This window comes from Schistocerca piceifrons, chromosome 2 (genome assembly GCF_021461385.2).
Source record: "Schistocerca piceifrons isolate TAMUIC-IGC-003096 chromosome 2, iqSchPice1.1, whole genome shotgun sequence".
NCBI lineage: Eukaryota > Metazoa > Arthropoda > Insecta > Orthoptera > Acrididae > Schistocerca > Schistocerca piceifrons.
The window spans coordinates 855,709,001-855,730,901 of record NC_060139.1 but is presented as its reverse complement, the minus strand read 5'-3'; the positions used below and the strand labels follow the sequence as shown (position 1 = coordinate 855,730,901).

Sequence of the window (21,901 nt, the reverse complement as noted above, 5' to 3'; positions counted from 1 at the left end):
GTGGATGTTGAACTTCATATGTCTGATCGTGCCAGTCATAGATGTCCATATTTCGTTTCTTACCAAATTACAACATGGCTGCTAGGAAATGTCAATAGAACATTAAAAGAAAATGCTTTTAGGTTCCGCCCCCACACCAGCCTATTACATCACATGTTGACAAAAACTTCAAAACAAGAAGTTTGTCTGCAGCTCTTTGTCACGTACAGACCAATTGAAAATTGTTTGCGAAACTACAACATGGCGGACGATGGAAAGCACATGAATCTGAAGACACCCTGCAGTTCTGCACTCAGAGATCTGATTTTTACTTCTAGGCTGCATAGAGATCAGTGGTATATTACCACACGGTGTATGAATACAGATTCAATGAAAATTATATGTTTATTCGGAATATTGTCACTTTAAGTGTCTTTGCATGCTGGACATACGAGCGATACACAGCCTCTGGTTTCCATATCGCGTTATTGAGGAAATCGTGGGCAAGCTGGTAGGTAACAGTCGAATCGCAGCTAGCGATGGGCCAACTCGGATTTACGCCAATCCTAGTTAATCGAGTTGAAAGTTAGTATAAACCGAGTTCAAACCGGGTTAGACCGATCTGTGACGAAAAAACTGTGATGACTTTCAATTCCGTTCCTTCTTTCGCGTCTGGGCAGATTACAATTCAGTTCAGTTAACCAGCCTGAGATGTGCAGTTTCCCAATCTGAGACTATATATATATATATATAGTCACGATCGTGATGTATAATGCATAGGACGCAATTTTTGGCCTTTCAGCTTGAAATTTTGATGATAGAATTGTGAAAAACCTGAAACGCTGTATAGTTCTTGATGGATATTGGGCACTCGTAAGATTGCCAAACGCTGTTCGTTAATACTGTACTACAGAGAGCAATATTTGGGCTTTGCGTTTGAAACCTTGAATATAGATTACGAAACATCTGAAATCCGCAGTATAAATTTTGACAGCTATTGGTCGATTATAAGATAGCCAAAAGCCTGTTCACGGGCATGACTGCACACAGGGCTGCAAAGCGCAAGTTCGGGTCTTGAAATTTTGAATATCATGATACATCCAGGATGTGCTGTAAAGGTTTGTCGGCGATCTGACGATCTAAAGGTAGCCAAACGTCTCGTCACGAGCGTTAATGGATGCCGCATTGAAGACTGAATTTGAAAATACACTCATGAGATACTTTGAATTTGATGTAACGCTGGACGCTGATAGGACGACCTTAAGGTAGCCAAATGCGTCGTCGTGTTCATGAATGGTAGCCGTGCTTTAGGCCGCAATTCGAACACTCATACCACATCTGGAATATGCTGTAAGGATTTTGAGGACGATCGGACGATCTTAAGGTAGCCAAATTCCACGGCTTAAGCATGAATGGTGTAAAGTTACCGCTTTGTCATTGTTTCCCTCTGTGACTGTGTATTCAAAATTTTAATATATATATATATATATATATATATATATATATATATATATATATATATATACAGGGTGTCCGAAAAGACTTTCCCTGATTACATAAATTGATAACTCAGGCTAGAAGTAAGATTCAAATACGAAATTTGTGTCGAATTGTTTACAACTATGAAAGTTTTTTCTGTTTTAGATTCGCAGTACGTAAGTATTGGATGAGGTACAGTGCCCAAGAAGCCATGTTAACCAATCAGGAGAAGGCACAGCAGTGTGTCCTGTGGTACCGAGAGACACGATCACCAACCACAGTGCAGAGACACTTCCAGACAACATTTGGAAGGAATCCACCTGATGTCAAGAGCATTAAAGCCTGATGTGACAAGTTCAAGAACACAGGATCGGTTGCTGACCTCCCGAGGTCTGGTCGACCAACAACCTCAGCAGACAGGGTCGAAGCTGTAAGGCAGTCTTTTCTGCGAAGTCCGAAGACATCGGTGCGCAGGGCCTCACGTGAATTACAGAAGCCAAAAAGCTCTCTCCATGACATTTTACACAAACGTTTATTGTTTCGTGCATACAAAGTGCAAATCGTTCAGGCCTTGTTGCCAAATGACAGTACACATCAACGTGACTTTGCGGTCGAAATGCTATCACACATTGAGGACGATGATGGTTATCTCAGACGAATTGCCTTTTCCGACGAAGCGACCTTTTTTGTCAGTGGAGTAGTGAATCGCCATAATGTGCGCATGTGGGGTTCACAACCCCCTGGTGAGATCATGGAGTGCACCAAAGGCAGTCCAAAGGTGACTGTTTGGTGCGCGCTATTGCACAATCGAATTATCAGGCCATTCTTCTTCGCTGAGGCTACCATCACATTTGCAGTGTATCTGGACATGTTGCAACTGCATGCTGTTCCTCAGCTGCTTCAGTATCACCCCGATGTCTTGTTTCAGCAAGACGGTGCACCACCTCATTGGGGTTTGGACGACCGTGCCTATCTCGATATGACGTTTCCTGGGCGATGGATTGGTCGTGATGGGACAACGGTTTGGCCTCTACGCTCTATTGACATAACCCTACCGAACACGTGTACCAGATCTTGAAACCCTGCGGCAACGGATAACCACAGTTGTTGAATCGATTCTTCCATTGATGTTGGCTAATGTGTGGACGGAAACTACAGTAGATGTGCTACGTGCTACCGAGGGTGCTCATGTGGAAGTTTACTGATGTGTGAAAAAAACTTTGATAGTTTGTAAACAGTTAGACACCAGTTTCGTATTTGTATCTTACTTCTAGCCTGAGTTATCAATCTATGTAATCAGGGAAAGACTTTTCGGACACCCTATATCATCGATAGCGGCGAACGCCGCGCACCGCGTGAACACAACTCGAGTTAGCAACAATCACACTCGGGTTGATTCGAAATCCTTGGTAACTCGAGGTGACCCATCTCTAGTCGTAACCTTGGTTCCAAGACTTCCGCAACCTGTACAGAAAATTAGAATAGAGATCAACATAAACATCATTTCCGCCCTTTTTATTGCTCATGAAAACCACACATTGCGTGTTGTACCACCATACAGCGAGACTTTCAGATGGTGGTCCAGACTGCTGTACACACCGGTACCTCCAATATCCAGCAGCACCTCCTCTTGCATTGGGGCATGTCTGTATTCGTCATGGCATACTATCCACAAGTTCATCAAGGCACTGTTAGTCCAGATTGTCCCACACCTCAACGGCGAATCGGCGTAGATCCCTCAGAGTGGTTGGTAGGTCAAGTCGTCCATAAACTGCCCTTTTCAACCTATCCCACGCATATTCGATAGGGTTTTGGTCTGGAGAACATGCTTACCACTCTAGTCGAGCGATGTCGTTATCCTGAAGGAAGTGATTCACAAGATGTGCACGGTGAGGGCGCGAATTGTCGTCCATGAAGACGAATGTCTCGCCAATATGCAGCCGATATTGCTGCACTATTGGTCGGAGGATGGCATTCACGTATCGTACAGCCGTTACGGCGCCTTCCATGACCACGAGCGGCGTACGTCGGCCCCACATAATGCCACCCCAAAGCAGCAGGAAACCTCCACCTTGCTGCACTCGCTGGACAGTGTGTCTAAGGCGTTCAGCCTGACCGGGTTGCCTCCAAACACGTCTCCGACGATTGTCTGGTTGAAGGCATATGCGACACCCATCGGTGAAGAGAACGTGATGCCAGTCCTGAGCGATACATTCGGCAGGTTGCTGGGCCCATTTGTACAGCGCTGCATGGTGTCGTGGTTGCAAAGATAGACCTCGCCATGGGTGTTGGGAGTGAAGTTGCGCATCATGCAGCCTATTGCGCAGAGTTTGAGTTGTAACACGAAGTCCTGTGACTGCACTAAAAGCATTATTCAACATGGTGGCGTTGCTGTCAGGGTTCCTCCAGGCCAGAATCCGTAGGTAGCGGTCATTCATTGCAGTAGGAGCCCTTAGGCGGCCTGAGCGAGGCATGTTATCGACAGTTCCTGTCTCTCTGTATCTCCTCCATGTCCGAACAACATCGCTTTGGTTTACTCCGAGACGCCTGGACACTTCCCTTGTTGAGAGCCCTTCCTGGCACAGTGAGGATGCGATCGAATCGCGGTATTGACTGCCTTGGTATGGTTGAACTACAGACAACACGAGCCGTGTACCTCCTTTCTGGTGGATGACTGGAACTGATCGGCTGTCGGACCCCCTTCGTCTAATAGGCGCTGCTCACGCATGGTTGTTTACATCTTTGGAAGGGTTTAGCGACATCTCTGAACAGTCAAAGGGACTGTGTCTGTGATACAATATCCATAGTCAACGTCTATCTTCAGAAGTTCTGGGAACTGGGGTGATGCAAAACTTTTTTTGATGTGTGTAGATCAATTAATACCGACGACTCGCTCAGTCTTCTCCACACAGTGACACATATGCCATTCTCCACTATCTCTGAGAGTTTATAGTGAATGAGTTGACGCTGTGGTAAAACGCTGGACTCGTATTCAAGAACATGTCGATTCAAATCCCCGCCTAGACGTCTTGGTCGAAGTTCACTGTGGTATTTCTCAGTCTTCCTCTCTTTACTTTTTTCTTCATGCCAGAAATCTACATTACGGCCTATACACCGCCAAATAATTAAAAAAAATATTTCAATAACTCACATGTTAAGCTAGAAACTGAATCATTATTTTAGGATGAGTAGTGTGTTACGATTTCCTAATCGTTGAGCTAAAGATATATAATAATTCCCTCATATCAGTGATCTCTATACTTCGAGCAAAACAAATTCGTGATTGACGTTTGTGCGAGTCGAATGGTAAGGGCTAGCCATCAACCATTCATAGTTTTTATTCGAACGTCACATGGTCGGAGCGTTGCCCATTTTCAGGTTCAGGCAGCGCCTTCTCAAGCGTAGGTTGCTGCACGCTAGCAGCACAGGTCCCCGCCACTGCAGTGTGTCAATCGCAAAGTTATCTTATTTGAAGTATATGCCACCTGGGTGTCAAAATACAACTGTCTGGGAGGGCCAGCCAAAGGCCTTCGCTCTTCGTTTCATAGACACAACACTTTTTTTTTTTTTTTTTTTTTTTTTTTTTTTTTTTTTTTTTTTTTTACAAAGAGTGCACTACTGGCCATTAAAATTGCTACACCAAGAAGAAATGCAGATGATAAACGGGTATTCATTGGACAAATATATTATATTAGAACTGACGTGTGATTACATTTTCACGCAATTTGGGTGCATAGATCCGGAGAAATAAGTACCCAGAACAACCACCTCTGGCCGCAATAACAGCCTTGATACACCTGGGCATTAAGTCAAACAGAGCTTGAATGGCGTGTACAGGTACAGCTGCCCGTGCAGCTTCAACACGATACCACAGTTCATCAAGAGTAGTGACTGGCGTATTGTGACGAGCCAGTTGCTCGGCCACCATTGACCAGACATTTTCAATTGGTGAGAGATTTGGAGAATGTGCTGGCCAGGGCAGCAGTCGAACATTATCTGTATCAGAAAGGCCCGTACAGGACCTGCAACATGCGGTCGAGCTTTATCCTGCTGAAATGTAGGATTTCGCAGGGATCGAATGAAGGCTAGAGCCACGGGTCGTAACACATCTGAAATTTAAGGTCCACTGTTCAAAGTGTCGTCAATGCGAAGAAGAGGTGACGAGATGTGTAACCAATGGCACCCCATACCATCACGGCGGGTGATTCGCCAGTATGGCGATGACGAATACACGCTTCCAATGTGCGTTCACCGCAATGTCGCCAAAAACGGATGCGACCTTCATGATACTGTAAACAGAACCTGGGTTCATCCGAAAAAATGACGTTTTGCCATTCGGGCACCCAGGTTCGTCGTTGAGTACACCATCGCATGCGCTCCTGTCTGTGATGCAGCGTCAAGGCTAACCACAGCCATGGTCTCCGAGCTGATAGTCCATTCTGCTGCAAAAGTCGTCGAACTATTGTTGTCTTGCAAATGTCCCCATATTTTGACTCAGGGATCGAGACGTGGCTGCACGGTCCGTTACAGCCATGCGGATAAGATGCCTGTCATCTCGACTGCCAGTGATACGAGGCCGTTGGGATCCAGCACGGCGTTCCGTATTACCCTCCTGAACTCACCGATTCAATATTCTTCTCACAGTCATTGGATCTCGACAACGCGAGGAGCAATGTCGCCATACGATAAACCGCAATCGCGATAGGCTACAATCCGACCTTTGTGAAGGTCGGAAACGTGATGGTACGCATTTCTCCGCCTTACACGAGGCATCACAACAACGTTTCACCAGGCAACGCCGGTCAACTGCTGTTTGTGTATGAGAAATCGGTTGGAAACTTTCCTCATGTCAGCACGTTGTAGGTGTCGCCATCGGCGCCAACCTTGTGTGAATGCCCTCTAAATCTAATCATTTGCATATAACAGCATCTTCTTCCTGTCGGTTAAATTTCCTTCTGTAGCACGTCATCTTCGTGGTGTAGCAATTTTAATGGTCAGTAGTGTAACTAGAAATCAAAAAGAAAGCATTTTCCGAGTCTGCAGCCACATGAATCTATTAGGTCGTTTGTTTCAGATTCCCGGAGAACAGCAGAATGAATTGTTCCAAAACTGGTGCGAAAATTGGTAACAGTTATGCTGCACGACTTAAAATCTCGAGTTATATCCGAAATTTGAAAGGCTCATCAGCAAACTGATTCTTCTATATTTCACGGGTACACTTTACTAAAAGTTTCCACTGTCATGCAAAACAACACCTTCAGATTCCCTAGAAATAAATGAATTCGGTACTATATTAGTCAGACCTTTAAGTGCGTGTAATTCGTAAATCCAATTGCCGTAAACAAAGCTGACACCTCACCGACAAAATCGGCGTCGTTTGGTTATACATGTACACTGCTGAAGATAAAAATTTTAAAAACTCGTAAGCCAAAACTTATATTGACATTTGCGAGGACATCTATTTATCAGGTTAAAGAAAAAACACGTTATTATTCTCCTGGTATCTGGAGTCACTAGTATCTGAAGTGATTGGTGTCTGGATTGACGCATTGCTTATCAGCATTTATGTTCCACTCACTGTCACGGTGACACGTGTTGCACATGTGATAAGTGTATTTATCGCAACAAAATATTAAGTCTTGAATTTTAACGAAGATAACCTACACGTTTGGGACCAAATGTGATCTATTTGGACGACAGAAATATGTGCACAAGGTGAGAGATAATCGATTTCGGGAAGAGTTTTACAGAGGCTTGTCAATTACCTGCAGGATATGCACTGTAAAGCAGAAGCAAACGAAATATTTCTGGACCGCAGTTACAATCTGCTGAAAGAAAACCACAAGAGAGGTCGTAAAATTCGTAGCTTATGTGAAGGGAAGAGTTATTCTGTTTCGCTGTTATCTTGTAATGAAGTACTGCAGTCTTGCGCTGAACTGATAGTTCCCTACTTCAGTCACTTTTATAGCTAATAAAGTAAGGTTCATCTCTTGGAATAATAATCTTCAATCACGTACTGACTAATGGGAACTTTTTGTACAATTGCAACGTGGAAGACGTTGGAGACAAGAGAATTCTGCAAGTCGTCTGCTCCAAGGCCAGAGTTCTCGATTCAAGTAGTATAGAGATAACTGAGTTGTAACACTCCACATACTATCGTTCTTCTTACCCTCTTAACGTAGGGTTGTGTTCTGCTTTGAGATATAGTTGCAGACTGGCACTTTGTGGAATGAAGATGAGGCGTTAACGTCTGGTCGACATCGGGGTCATTAGAGTCAGAGCACAAACTCGAGTTGTTTCAAATCGGTCGTGCCCTTTCAAAGGAAACATCCCGGCATTCGTCTAGAGCGATTTAGCGATATCAATAAAAACCCAAACCAGGATGGCCAGACACGAAGTTGAACTGTTGTCTCTCCGGAAGCGAGTTCTAACTCGGTGGCACTTGGTGGAGGAAAGTGGGAGTTTTGCTCATCCATGAATTCATGATAATATGGAGTACCAAATGAAATTTATGACTAGAATGAAGAATCTTGGTAGACAGAACATGATATGTTATCGTGAATGGAGAAAGCCACAGACACATGTAAAAGTATGCTGAGCTATAAACACCGCTGCAGCCGTATGGACACTTTATTTAAAAAGCACGACTGGTTTGGTACCGTTAGTTACGAGACCAGGTGAAGTCCTGAATAAAAATGGACCGTGAAACACCAGGAGGTGAGCACTTTAGATAAAAAGGACGTCGGATCTTTGCCAAAAGTGGCTGAATGCAAGTAATATAAAATTTTGTAATGACCAATACTTATAATTACATCTTGATGCTGGAGTCCATTTGATATTAAACTTTCCCCCGATTCCTAGACTATACTTCCTTCTAAAAAATTATGTGCCACCCACAATTATGTAGTAAGGGGGGGGGGCAATAGCTGGAACCCAAAAAGGAATATAAATACACTGCTAAATTACGGTCCAGTGGGGGGAACGGAAGGAAACAGACAAAAGCTCAAACCGGAGAAAATTACACCTTATAGTGGATCCGACGCGATCCGAGTAAGGGCAACGCCGCGACTGACGGCACTCTAACGCGGAAATAAATGGACCACTAGATAGCCACAGACACATGTAAAAGTATGCCAGAATACCCCCCTCCCCCCCCCCACCCCCACCCATGAACCATGGACCTTCCCGTTGGTGGGGAGGCTTGCGTGCCTCAGCGATACAGATAGCCGTACCGTAGGTGCAACCACAACGGAGGGGTATCTGTTGAGAGGCCAGACAAACGTGTGGTTCCTGAAGAGGGGCAGCAGCCTTTTCAGTAGTTGCAGGGGCAACAGTCTGGATGATTGACTGATCTAGCATTGTAACATTAACTAAAACGGCCTTGCTGTTGTGGTACTGCGAACGGCTGAAAGCATGGGGAAACTACAACCGTAATTTTTCCCAAGGGCATGCAGCTTTACTGTATGGTTTAATGATGATGGCGTCCTCTTGGGTAAAATATTACGGAGGTAAAATAGTCCCCCATTCGGATCTCCGGGTGGGGACTACTGAGGAGGATGCGTTATCAGGAGAAAGAAAACTGGCATTCTACGGATCGGAGCGTGGAATGTCAGATCCCTTAATAGGGCAGGTAGGGTAGAAATTTTAAAAAGGGAAATGGATCGGTTAAAGTTAGTGGGAATTAGTGAAGTTCGGTGGCAGGAGGAACAAGACTTCTGGTCAGGTGAATACAGGGTTATAAATACAAAATCAAATAGGGGTAATGCAGGAGTAGGTTTAATAATGAATAAAAAAATAGGAGTGCGGGTAAGCTACTACAAACAGCATAGTGAGCGTATTATAGTGGCCAAGATAGACACGAAGCCCATGCCTACTACAGTAGTACAAGTTTATGTGCCAACTATCTCTGCAGATGACGAAGAAATTGAAGAAATGTATGATGAGATAAAAGAAAATATTCAGGTAGTGAAGGGATACGAAAATTTAATAGTCATGGGTGACTGGAATTCGACAGTAGGAAAAGGGAGAGAAGGAAACATAGTAGGTGAATATGGATTGGGGCTAAGAAATGAAAGAGGAAGCCGCCTGGTAGAATTTTGCACAGAGCATAACTTAATCATAGCTAACACTTGGTTCAAGAATCATAAAAGAAGGTTGTATACGTGGAAGAATCCTGGAGATACTAAAAGGTATCAGATAGATTATATAATGGCAAGACAGAGATTTAGGAACCAGGTTTTAAATTGTAAGATATTTCCAGGGGCAGATGTGGACTCTGACCACAATCTATTGGTTGTGAACTGTAGATTAAAACTGAAGAAACTGCAAAAAGGTGGGAATTTAAGGACATGGGACCTGGATAAACTGAAAGAACCAGAGGTTGTACAGAGTTTCAAGGAGAGCGTAAGGGAACAATTGACAGGAATGGGGGAAAGAAATACAGCAGAAGACGAATGGGTAGCTCTGAGGGATGGTGAAGGCAGCAGAGGATCAAGTAGGTAAAAGGACGAGGGCTAGTAGAAATCCTTGGGTAACTGAAGAAATATTGAACTTAATTGATGAAAGGAGAAAATATAAAAATGCAGTAAATGAAGCAGGCAAAAAGGAATACAAACGTATCAAAAATGAGATCGACAGGACGTGCAAAATGGCTAAACAGGCATGGCTAGAGCACAAATGTAAGGGTGTAGATGCTTATCTCACTAGGGGTAAGATAGATACTGCCTACAGGAAAATTAAAGAGACATTTGGAGTAAAGAGAGCCACTTGTATGAATATCAAGAGCTCAGACGGAAACCTAGTTCAAAGCAAAGAGGGGAAAGCAGAAAGGTGGAAAGAGTATATAGAGGGTCTATACAAGGGCGATGTACTTGAGGACAGTATTATGGAAATGGAAGAGGATGTAGATGAAGATGAAATGAGAGATACGATACTGCGTGAAGAGTTTGACAGAGCACTGAAAGACCTGAGTCGAAACAAGGCCACGGGAGTAGACAACATTCCATTAGAACTACTGATGGCCTTGGGAGAGCCAGTCCTGACAAAACTCTACCATCTGGTGAGCAAGATGTATGAGACAGGCGAAATACCCTCAGACTTAAAGAAAAATATAATAATTCCAATCCCATAGAAAGCAGGTGTTGACAGATGTGAAAATTACCGAACTATCGGTTTAATAAGTCACAGCTGCAAAATACTAAAGCGAATTATTTACAGACGAATGGAAAAACTGGTAGAAGCCGACCTCGGCGAAGATCAGTTTGGATTCAGTAGAAATGTTGGAACATGTGAGGCAATACTGACCTTACGACTTATCTTAGAAGGAAGATTAAGGAAAGGCAAACCAACGTTTATAGCATTTGTAGACGTAGAGAAAGCTTTTGACAATGTTGGCTGGAATACTCTCTTTCAAATTCTAAAGGTGGCAGGGGTAAAATACAGGGAACGAAAGGCTATTTACAATTTGTACAGAAACCAGATGGCAGTTATAAGAGTCGAGGGGCATGAAAGGAAAGCAGTGGTTGGGAAGGGAGTGAGACAGGGTTGTAGCCTCTCCCCGATGTTATTCAATCTGTATATTGAGCAAGCAGTAAAGGAAACAAAAGAAAAATTTGGAGTAGGTGTTAAAATCCAAAGAGAAGAAATAAAAACTTTGAGGTTTGTCGATGACATTGTAATTCTGTCAGAGACAGCAAAAGACTTGGAAGAGCATTTGAACAGAATGGACAGTGTCTTGAAACGAGGAAATAAGATGAACATCAACAAAAGCAAAACGAGGATAATGGAATGTAGTCGAATTAAGTCAGGTGATGCTGACGGAATTAGATTAGGAAATGAGACACTTAAAGTAGTAAACGAGTTTTGCTATTTGGGGAGCAAAATAACTGATGATGGTCGAAGTAGAGAGGATATAAAATGTAGACTGGCAATGGCAAGGAAAGCGTTTCTGAAGAAGAGAAATTTGTTAACATCGAGTATAGATTTAAGTGTCAGGAAGTCGTTTCTGAAAGTATTTGTATGAAGTGTAGCCATGTATGGAAGTGAAACATGGACAATAAATAGTTTGGACAAGAAGAGAATAGAAGCTTTTGAAATGTGGTGCTGCGGAAGAATGATGAAGATTAGGTGGGTAGATCACATAACTAATGAGGAGGTATTGAATAGGATTGGGGAGAAGAGAAGTTTGTGGCACAACTTGACTAGGAGAAGGGATCGGTTGGTAGGACATGTCCTGAGGCATCAAGGGATCACAAATTTAGCATTGGAGGGCAGTGTGGAGGGTAAAAATCTTAGAGGGAGACCAAGAGATGAATACACTAAGCAGATTCAGAAGGATGTAGGTTGTAGTAGGTACTGGGAGATGAAGGAGCTTGCACAAGATTGATTAGCATGGAGAGCTGCATCAAACCAGTCTCAGGACTGAAGACCACAACAACAACTAGATAGGTGGTGCTAGCACGGAAGCGCTAGGCTGACTCTGAGAGTGAGAAAATTACCAGAAATCGTGTGCACACTAGAGTACAATGCCGAATACTACAACAGAAAATATTAATTAATACTATAGGAGTGCGTAAATGATGCACTATGGGAAACTCCTTGAAAACTAAAAGTAGTGGGAGACATAACGTACTTTAAAAAGGTCCAGAGATAAGTGTGTGTGTGGGGGGGGGGGGGGGGGGGGAGTGTGAAGGAGGAAATGTACAAATAGGTAAACGGACCGGGTTATCCATTGAAATAATCAAATTCGGTTTATGTTTCAATTCAAATTCGGTGTTGAACGACTAGGAGATTACTTTAAGACACGGTAAATCTCTAGTTCTTGTAGAACATTAAGACATTGCCTTTACATTCGCTGATACCAAAGCGACCCGTCTCAGAAAAATGGGTATCCAAAGCTGAGCTAGAATCTGAGCCACATAAATGTTTCCTAAATCTGACCTCAAATGTTCTAGCTGTCTGGTCGATATATTTGTACAGGCAGTCATTAAGCATAATTCTGCAAACACACGGAGACTTCAGGGGAACCCTTAATTTTTTGCCTATTTCCGCACTTCATCCTGTTATTCCAGAGAATATCAAATATACTTAAGCATCACGCTGTAATTGTAAGTTTTGGTCATTGCCGCGTTTTATAGTACTTCCGTTCAGCCACTGTTGGAAAATTCCCGACGTTCTTTTTATCTAAAGTTATCAATTCCTGGTTATTATTTTACAGCCTCATCACTTCACGTGATGATGAAGGTAGCGCTACGAAACCAAATGGCTCTGAGCACTATGGGACTTAACATCTAAGGTCATCAGTCCCCTAGAACTTAGAGCTACTTAAACCTAACTAACCTAAGGACAACACACACATCCATACCCGAGGCAGGATTCGAACCTGCGATCGTAGTGGTCGCGCGGTTCCAGACTGAAGCGCCTAGAACCGCTCGGTCACACCGGCCGGCGCTACGAAACCAGTCATGCTTTTTAAATAAAGTAACCATATTAGCTGCACCAGTGTCTTTACTCAAAATGAAGTTTTTTAGCTGCTGAGGTTCGTATAATAAATTTGTATACACATGTAACAGTAATTTCATGTGTGCACCAGGGAAGTGTGTTGGGACATTTGCTAGTACTCTCAGGTGCATATCATACCGTTATCTGTAAGAAAGAATTGTCAAAAAACTCTTGCTTTAATTGGTCAGAAATGTAAAAATTTGCATTTCCTAAAACCCAAAAACGCAGTATATTCCCAATACAATATCAACAACTGGAACTGGTCAACTTGTGAGGGTATGAAGTGGTATGATCACATAGGCTCAGTCTTGTGTAAGACAACTTTTAGACTTCGGTTCACTGGTGGGATACTGCGAGCATGCAGTGTATCTAAACAGGAGAATGCTTACGAAAGACTCGTTTGACTCATTCTAGAATATTACTCAAGTTAGTGGGAGCTACATCAAATAGGACTAAGAGTGGATGTTAAACCTACATAAAGAAAGGTAAAACAAACAGTCATGGGTTTTTTGCAGCCACAGGAGAGTTTTTTTATACCACCACAGGACTGTATCCTTTAATATGTGACATATATTTCAACGTGATCCTTCCCCCCGATCCTGAGAAAAAGGGGTCTTGACAGATACACACAGACAGTCGAATATGACAATTTTCTTTTTCTTATGGTAGAGTTACAAATTAACACTTTTCGGATTATTTCCCTTACTCGTACTGTTAAATCTTACTTCTTGCCTAATTTCATGGTTATATGTCAACGGGAAGTGATCTATAGGTTTTGATAAGTGAGTTTGCGAGTAACATATATGTGACATAAATGGCCGAATCTTTTGATTGCGTTGACGTGGAAGCTTAAATTTTTTTCATCGCCGAGGGGCCATAGATCTTAGTATGCGTCATAAAGTTCAGTTTGATACGTCTGCACCTTCCTGCGAAATAGGACTGTTAATAGTTTGAGAGACGGACGGGCAGGCAGACAGAATGGCAGAGACACGGAAAATAAAATGGTTCTATAAAAAGTCCATTTTTACATACAGTCAGCGTCATGAGCTGATGACTCTCCATGTATTCTCATCGATTAAGGTTTTCTTTCATTTCCAGCTTCTGGTTGTATCTGCAGAATGTGAAGAAGGCAGCTCTGCACTCCGCACAACCGATGGCAATAGCCGAGAGTGCGGCGCATAGGTATCAACCACGTCGCGGACAATTTCAAGATTTTCTCGAGAATGGAAAGGGTTGAAATTAGATTAGATTAGATTAGTTTTTCGTTCCATAGATCCGTGCTGAAGAGATCCTCGTGGATGTGGAACATGTCAATTTTTTTAAAGCTGAAATAACAATACTAATGTCCGCCCCGGTAGCTGAGTGGTCAGCGTGACAGACTGTCAATCCAAAGGGCCCGGGTTCGATTCCCGGCTGGGTCGGAAATTTTCTCCGCTCAGGGACTGGGTGTTGTGTTGTCCTAATCATCATCATTTCATCCCCATCGACGCGCAGGTCGCCGAAGTGGCGTCAAATCGAAAGACCTGCACCAGGCGAAAGGTCTACCCGACGGGAGGCCCTAGCCACACGACATTTCCATTTCCATTTCACAATACTAATAGTATGAATATATACAATACGTCATTTGTTTCTATTAAAAAATTCGTCAGTGGAGTAGAAGGAGTTCGCCACTAGTAAGTCTTTCAGGCTCCTTTTAAACTGATCTTTATTTGTAACCAAATTTTATATATTTGCTGGCAAATTATTGAAGATGAGTGTTCCTGAGTAGTGGACCCCTTTTTGAGCTAAAGTAAGCGGTTTTATGTCCTTGTGCAGATCAATTTTGTTCCTGGGATTGTATGTATGAACTCAGCTGTTTGTTAAAAAAAGAAATATATTGTTTAGGACAAATTTCATTAAGGGGTAAATATACCGAGATGCAGTAGTTAATATACCCAGTTCTTTGAAGAGGTTTCTACAGGACGTCCGTGAATTTACTCCACATATAATACGTATTACACGCTTTTGGACTCTGAAAACTTTTGTTTGACTTGAAGGGTTACTCCAAAATATTATACCATATGAAATTTTGGAATGAAAGTGGAGAAAGTATGCAAGCTTTTTCATTTTTATGTCGCCTATGTCTGCTAACACTCGAATTGCAAATACAGATTTGTTCAGGCGTTTCTGCAGTTCTGTGGTGTGCTCCTCCCAACTGAATTTATTATCAAATTGTAATCCACCGTTAAAAACAATTTCAATGTGGTAGCTGTACTTCGTATTCAGCAATGTATGGCATAAAACGCACTAAACGTAAGTCGGCCGTTGACTACATGTTTCACTGCAAACTTTTCGAAATATACGGGTTGTCAAACTTTAATTTTAAGTATTACCATGACTATGGACAATAACGAAAACAAAATCAGTTCATTATCAAGCTGTAATGTGTGGTTATAAGATTCGGGAAAGTAGTTCTTGTTTACTGAATAGTTTCCTCAGACTCAAATGAGAAACAACGCATAGCGGAGAACACGCGCGAATCCGAAAACAGTGGTTTTTATTTTTTTACGCGAAAAGTAAAAGTTTTACTGAGAAACTAACTGCAGAGACGGATGTACCTTTGCTTCATCTGCACGAAACATTGTGTTTTGAGACAAAGCGGGTACTGTAGCAGATGGTGCGGCCAGTTAGTTACCTGAGGCAAGGACCCCGGTCACAGCGGCTAGCATCAGCGCCAGCAGCGGCAGAAGGCAGCTCCTCACCGCAGCCATGGCGAGCAGACTGAATCGCGCCGGACTCTGCGCTCCCTTATCTGCGAAAGCGCGACTCCGCAAGGAAGAGTTTAGCGCGCTGCTGTAGTTTTACCCACCGCTCTTGTTGCCAACTGCGGCCAGCCTCGTACATACCGTGTAAACACGGTGGACCAAAAAGTAGCCATCGCCAGGCGACATAGGTGAGGGATGATGATAGCTAAGTTTCAATTGCTATTCCAAACAATCTTTGATTTTCTATAGGATGAAGACCTGGTGGTTTAGCGGAACAGTCGAGGGGCAATAGGATGCCTGAGCGTTTGTCAGACTAGCAACGTATGAACGCAGCTTTGTCAACTGTACTGCTTTCTTGGAAGACAACAGCGTCTACTTGTCATGAAGATGTAGAAGAAAGGGCAAGACTTGCCGGCAGGAATGTGCTGTATACCAGAGTATGTTTTCATACAATAACTGATCAAAAGTATCTGGACGCCTATTAGTGGGCATTAATATGCAGTGTTCCCAGAATGAGATTTTCACTCTCCAGAGGAGTGTGCACTGATATGAAACTTCCTGGCAGATTAAAACTGTGTGCCGGACCGAGACTCGAACTCGGGACCTTTGCCTTTTGCGGGCAAGTGCTCAACCAGCTGAGCTACCCAAGCACGACTCATGCCCCGTCCTCACAGCTTTACTTCTGCCAGTACCTCGTCTCCTACCTTCCAAACTTTACAGAAGCTATCCTGCGAGCCTTGCATAACTAGCACTCCTGAAAGAAAGGATATTGTTGCCCACGAAAGGCAAAGGTCCCGAGTTCGAGTCTCGGTCCGGCACAAAGTATTAATCTGCCAGGAAGTTTCATATCAGCGCACACTCCGCTGCAGAGTGGAAATCTCATTCTGGAAACATCCCCCAGGCTGTGGCTAAGCCATGTCTCCGCAATATCCTTTCTTTCAGGAGTGCTAGTTCTGCAAGGTTCGCAGAAGAGCTTCTGTAAAGTGTAAAGTTTGGAAGGTAGGAGATGAGGTATTGGCAGAAGTAAAGCTGTGAGCACGGGGCGTGAGACGTGCTTGGGTAGCTCAGCTGGTAGAGCACTTGCCCGCGAAAGGCAAAGGTCCCGAGTTCGAGTCTCGGTCCGGCACACACTTTTAATCTGCCAGGAAGTTTAATATGCAGTGTGTTCACGTTTCGCATTTATGACAGCTTTAACTCTGCCGGGAACGCCTTCAATGTGACGGCTAAATGTTTTGGGGAAATGGCAGCCCACTCTTCCTCAAGAGGCAAAACCAGAGAAGGCAGTGCACGAAAGCTGCATCAAACCATTCCTCGGAATGAAGACGACAGCAGCACCAACAGATACAACAGTACTGCCTGTCAGTCCCTGTGATGATACATAAGCTCTCTGTAGCAGTACACTGATTTACATGTCTAGCTTATAATCTCTTTAAAAAATTCCTGATGATAATGTAAGTTGTGTTTTCTTTTGTGAGGATAATCGTGAGACTAAAGAGGAGTTAGCGTATCAAATTGCTTAGTCGCTTGCTGGTCGCCATGCCGTTCATAGGATGAACTGGAACATCTTAAATCACCTTCTTATGTTGAGTCACACGAATAAGTTGTGAATGTCTGACGCCCGGCCTGTGGACAATACTACGGAAGATTCCATTATGGAAGAGCATCCTCATGCCACGGTTTTATAGGGAAAGAGGGAAGGGGTTGTAGATAGTAGCACCGGTGGTCTCTGCCAATATTTTTCGTCCCACTCTTTTGCCACGTTTTATTCAGGTGTTTTTCGAAAGGATTCATCCTATTTCAGATGACTCTATGGAAAAAATGGCGTCATTGGCCAGAAGGTCCTTTGCAGGGCAGGACCAGGTGCCATCGTGCAGGTCTTATTACATTCGACGCCACACTGGGCGACCTGCGAGCCAGATGGGGATGAAATGAGGATGAAGACAGAACAACACCCAGTCCCTCAGCGGAGAAAATCGCTGATCCAGGCGGGAATCGAACCCGGATCCGTAGGATGGCAATCCGTCATGCTGACCACTCAGCTATCGGGGCGGACAAATGAATATACATTGACTGACAAAAAAGTGAAGGACCCAGAAGATATGACCAAATACGAATGTAACTGTGTAAACGTACAAACCATTGGCAGGTATGTAAATGATTAGAATTGCAACTCACTCTGAAAAATGGAACGGCCACCAGAGTGCATTACTGTTCTACATGTTCAGTGTTGTTAGCAGGACTGGTAGGGAAAATAAGGGAAATTTTGAGTTATCACTGTGCAGGACATGGAAATGCTGTGTGCTCCTGTGAGACAGCATTATCAGCACGAGATAGAGGCTGAAATGGGCTGCATTATGGGTCTCGATTTGGCTGGCTGGTCGAATCGTGCAGATTTGTGGGGGCATTCGGATGTGACAATAGCTCACATAGGAAAGTGAGGCGAGGCATACTTGTCGACAAGTTTCCAGTTGCTCGGCTGAGCGATTCTTGGCGCTTCAGTCCGGAACCGCGCTGCTGCTACGGTCGCAGGTTCGAATCCTGCCTCGGGCATGGATGTCTGTGTTGTCATTAGGTTAGTTGGGTTTAAGTAGTTCTAAGTCTAGGGGACTGATGACCTCAGATGTTAAGTCCCATAGTGCTTAGAGCCATTTGAACTATTTTTTTTCCCAGTTGATCATGTGTGATCACCAAATGGGAGGATCGCTTATATTGTGTAGCAAGCGCGTCGCTACGTCTTCACATCTGCTCCCACTACCCAAGATCAAGGAATGGACTCGTTACAACATTACGTGACATCCTCAATTGTTGGTCAGAGACCACCAGCATCTGGACTAGAGATGCTAGTTGTAACTTGGTGGTTGATGTGGTTGCCAGTAGGTGTCTTCCTGGTGTAGCAAGCTCACACGCTCCTTCATTACCCAACGTGTGTAAAATCGAGATGGCGATAAAAAAACAACAAATGGGGTTTTCATTCCATGTTTCAACTGAGGCAGTTCAGTTACAAATGTGTGGCATCATTTTTGTCTACACTGCACCACTGGATCTTCTGGTAAGGGATGTGCCATACAGGTCCCGCATTCCAGTATTGGCCTCCACCATCACCTAATCTCACTATTTGTGATTTTGTGAGGTGGATTCATGACAACTCTGTGTATTGTGGGTTGGCAGTGACACCTGGTAAAATGACAACAGTAAATGACATAACTCAAAATATCCAGGCAAAAATGTGGATGAATTTGACTGTCATTTGCTCAATAGTCTTGAGCCTGGTGGAGGGCACACTGAACATTTAGCCGGCCGAAATGGCCGTGCGGTTAAAGGCGATGCAGTCTGGAACCGCAAGACCGCTACGCTCGCAGGTTCGAATCCTGCCTCGGGCATGGATGTTTGTGATGTCCTTAGGTTAGTTAGGTTTAACTAGTTCTAAGTTCTATGGGACTAATGACCTCAGCAGTTGAGTCCCATAGTGCTCAGAGCCATTTGAACCATTTTGAACTGAACATTTATGCAAAGTAAATTGAAAATCTGATCTTAAATTTGATTGTAAAATGTACCCTAAGCCTGTATGTGCATGCATGTAAAATACTGTACGTAAGTAGTAGGGTAGGGGAGTGCTCAGTGTAGAGTGCATTGTTGCCAGATGCATCCAAGATGGTGGCATTGACGTCATCCAAGATGGCGGCCTGTAGACTTAGCAGCAGCTCATGACGTGATCCAAGATAGCGGCCATGACGCCAGTTGATGGTGAGAGTACCATTATCTAAGACGGCGGCTTTTGGTGGGAAGTACCACATTACCTGCTACGCCCCCCTGGTGGGAAGTTTGAATTTTGTCGGTAAATTGCATTGTGTGCTTCTACGGGTCACCTGGCAGTCCCCTGCCCCCCCCCTTTTCCGATTTTTGTATGATGGCGCGTTATTCTCTTGGAAATGGGCGGGAATTTCGAATTTTGGTGGGTATTTTTGTCTAAGAGCTTACTTCTGCCGCTGAGAGAAGTTAGTATGGTGTTGCCCCCACTAGAGACTGGTCAGGATGTCATTCGATTCGAATATATTAGATCTAAAACTTTGCTTCTGCCGTTTTGCAATAGACAGAAGTAGTGGAAAGTAGTGGTTCAAGTCGTTCTCGTGTCATACAGTAAGCTTAGGCATTTGAACATAACGCCATCAAAATATAAGTCGATTTTTGATTGCATCATAAAGTTATTCTCGACTGAATATATCAACTTATGAGCCCAATTCTCGTCATCTGTGGGAGGTTTTAATTTTCTGCTTTGATATGAAGAAATCTGCGGCTGAGGCTCATAAAAAGGTGGGTAAGACCTATGATGAGACGCCTGTTAGTGACAGAACTTCGCAGAAAATGGTTTCCATGCTTCAAGAATGGTGATTTTGACGTTGAAGACTGGCATGGTTGTGAAAGAGAGAAAGCTCTCAATGCTACTGCAACCGATGTGAACAATCACAGGAGACCATTATCGAAAGCAATTGATGTGTTTGAACTGAGCACTTTAGACAAACGGCCACACTACAGCGATAGACATGAAAAAATGATTTTGCAGCATGATAGTATTCAACCCCAAGTCGAAAATCCCGTCAAAACATACTTGGAAACGTTGAAATGGGAAGTTCTTCCACACTCACTGTATTCTCCAGATATTCTTCCCTCTGACTGCCACCATTCTTGATTTATGACACACAACCAAGCTGACTAGCACTTGCGATCATATGAACAAGTGCAAAATTGGATCGATACCCATTTTATACACTGCGGGACTCGTATGCTGCTCTAAAGCTACGAAAAAGCAGTGGCCAACGATGACCAATACTTTGAATCGTAAATTTTTTGGAAGTTTTTCACAACAAAGTCACGAACTTCGAGAAAAAACGGTGGAAGCAAAGTGGTAGACCTAGTAATTTGTATAGATTTGTTGAAATTTGTTTGAATTTATTATCGTCCTACAGCAGCAGCAGCTTAGAGTGGTGTTGCCCCCACAAGAGGCTGACATATCAGTGCTTGTTGAGCTGTTTGTGTGGAAGGAGCATGTGTTCAGTTAGCGAGATGTTGGTGCCGACAGGGGGAGTTTAAACAGCTGTATTACATGCACTAATTCAGCTGAGGTATGCATCCACAGCTCACTGCATGAAGCATGAAAGCGAGCATTAATGCTTGAGCATATGAAGAGGAAGAATACGGCACTGCAAATAGAAGCTTTGCATCGAGATGCATTAAACATGCATTACACAAGTTATGGAAAAATCTGTCTCTCCTGGAACTGTCTGCCATTTCTAAAACCTTCTTAATAAGCTTCCACCCCCACAAGAGACAACTGCCTTCGATCCAGCAGACCAAAGAACTGAGCTAGTTCGCGAGTTCACCGCTAGAGGGCGTCATGAAAGGTCATGTGATCGTGAAGTTCAGCCAATAGGAGCACACCATCATCATGACGTCATGTGTTTTTCTCAGCTGCACGTGTGCCCCAGCCTCCTCATCCCCCCTGGCTGTCTGGAGGGGATAAATGGTGGTTCAAATAATTCAAATAGCTCTGAGCACTATGGGACTTAATTTCTGAGGTCATCAGTCCCCTAGAACTTAGAACTACTTAGACCTAACTAATCTAAGGACATCACATCCATCCATGCCCGAGGCAGGATTCGAACCTGCGACCGTAGCGGTCTCGCGATTCCAAAAATGGTGGGAAAAGTATTCAGCCTGTTCTGTGTTATTGAAGAGCGGAAGGAGTGTTCTTTATTTCGAACAGTTTATTTAGGGACGGATTTCACAAAGTTTATTTATTATGCTGATACAAAGCACTCACAATGGTATGCTTAAGTCCATACTAAATAGTCTGCACACCTGCAAACTACTCATAAATAATGCAGTACACTGATGTGCAGAGACTCAAACAACTCGTAAATTACCGATATAATGCATTACACAGCATACATGCATGCAAACTACTTATAGATCACCGAAAAAATGCATGTGTAGTGCTATGGAAACACGCTCACAATGCTTAAACACCAGAAAATAATGCAGTGCATAAACACTCACGCAACATGTCAGCAACTCGAACCCAGGTTTTCCTGGGCTGAAAGCCCAAGTGCGCCCTCCTAGCACAATTAAACCACCAGAAGCCCTTGAAATTGGAAAATTAAAAATAGCAGTGCCCTTTCCGTGATTCGAATCCTGGTTCTCCT

The 21,901-nt window shown here is 43.6% G+C and overlaps 1 protein-coding gene across 1 annotated transcript in view; it reads right to left on the bottom strand.

The window, feature by feature from the left end:
* Window positions 1-15,747, bottom strand: part of LOC124777235 (sphingomyelin phosphodiesterase-like) — a 161,508-nt gene extending 145,761 nt beyond the window's left edge. Inside the window, exon 1 of the mRNA XM_047252562.1 lies at window positions 15,632-15,747. Coding sequence (XP_047108518.1) covers window positions 15,632-15,707 — 76 coding nt within the window. The 5' untranslated portion in view covers window positions 15,708-15,747. The remainder of the gene's footprint in view (window positions 1-15,631) is intronic.
* Window positions 15,748-21,901: the final 6,154 nt, after the last annotated feature.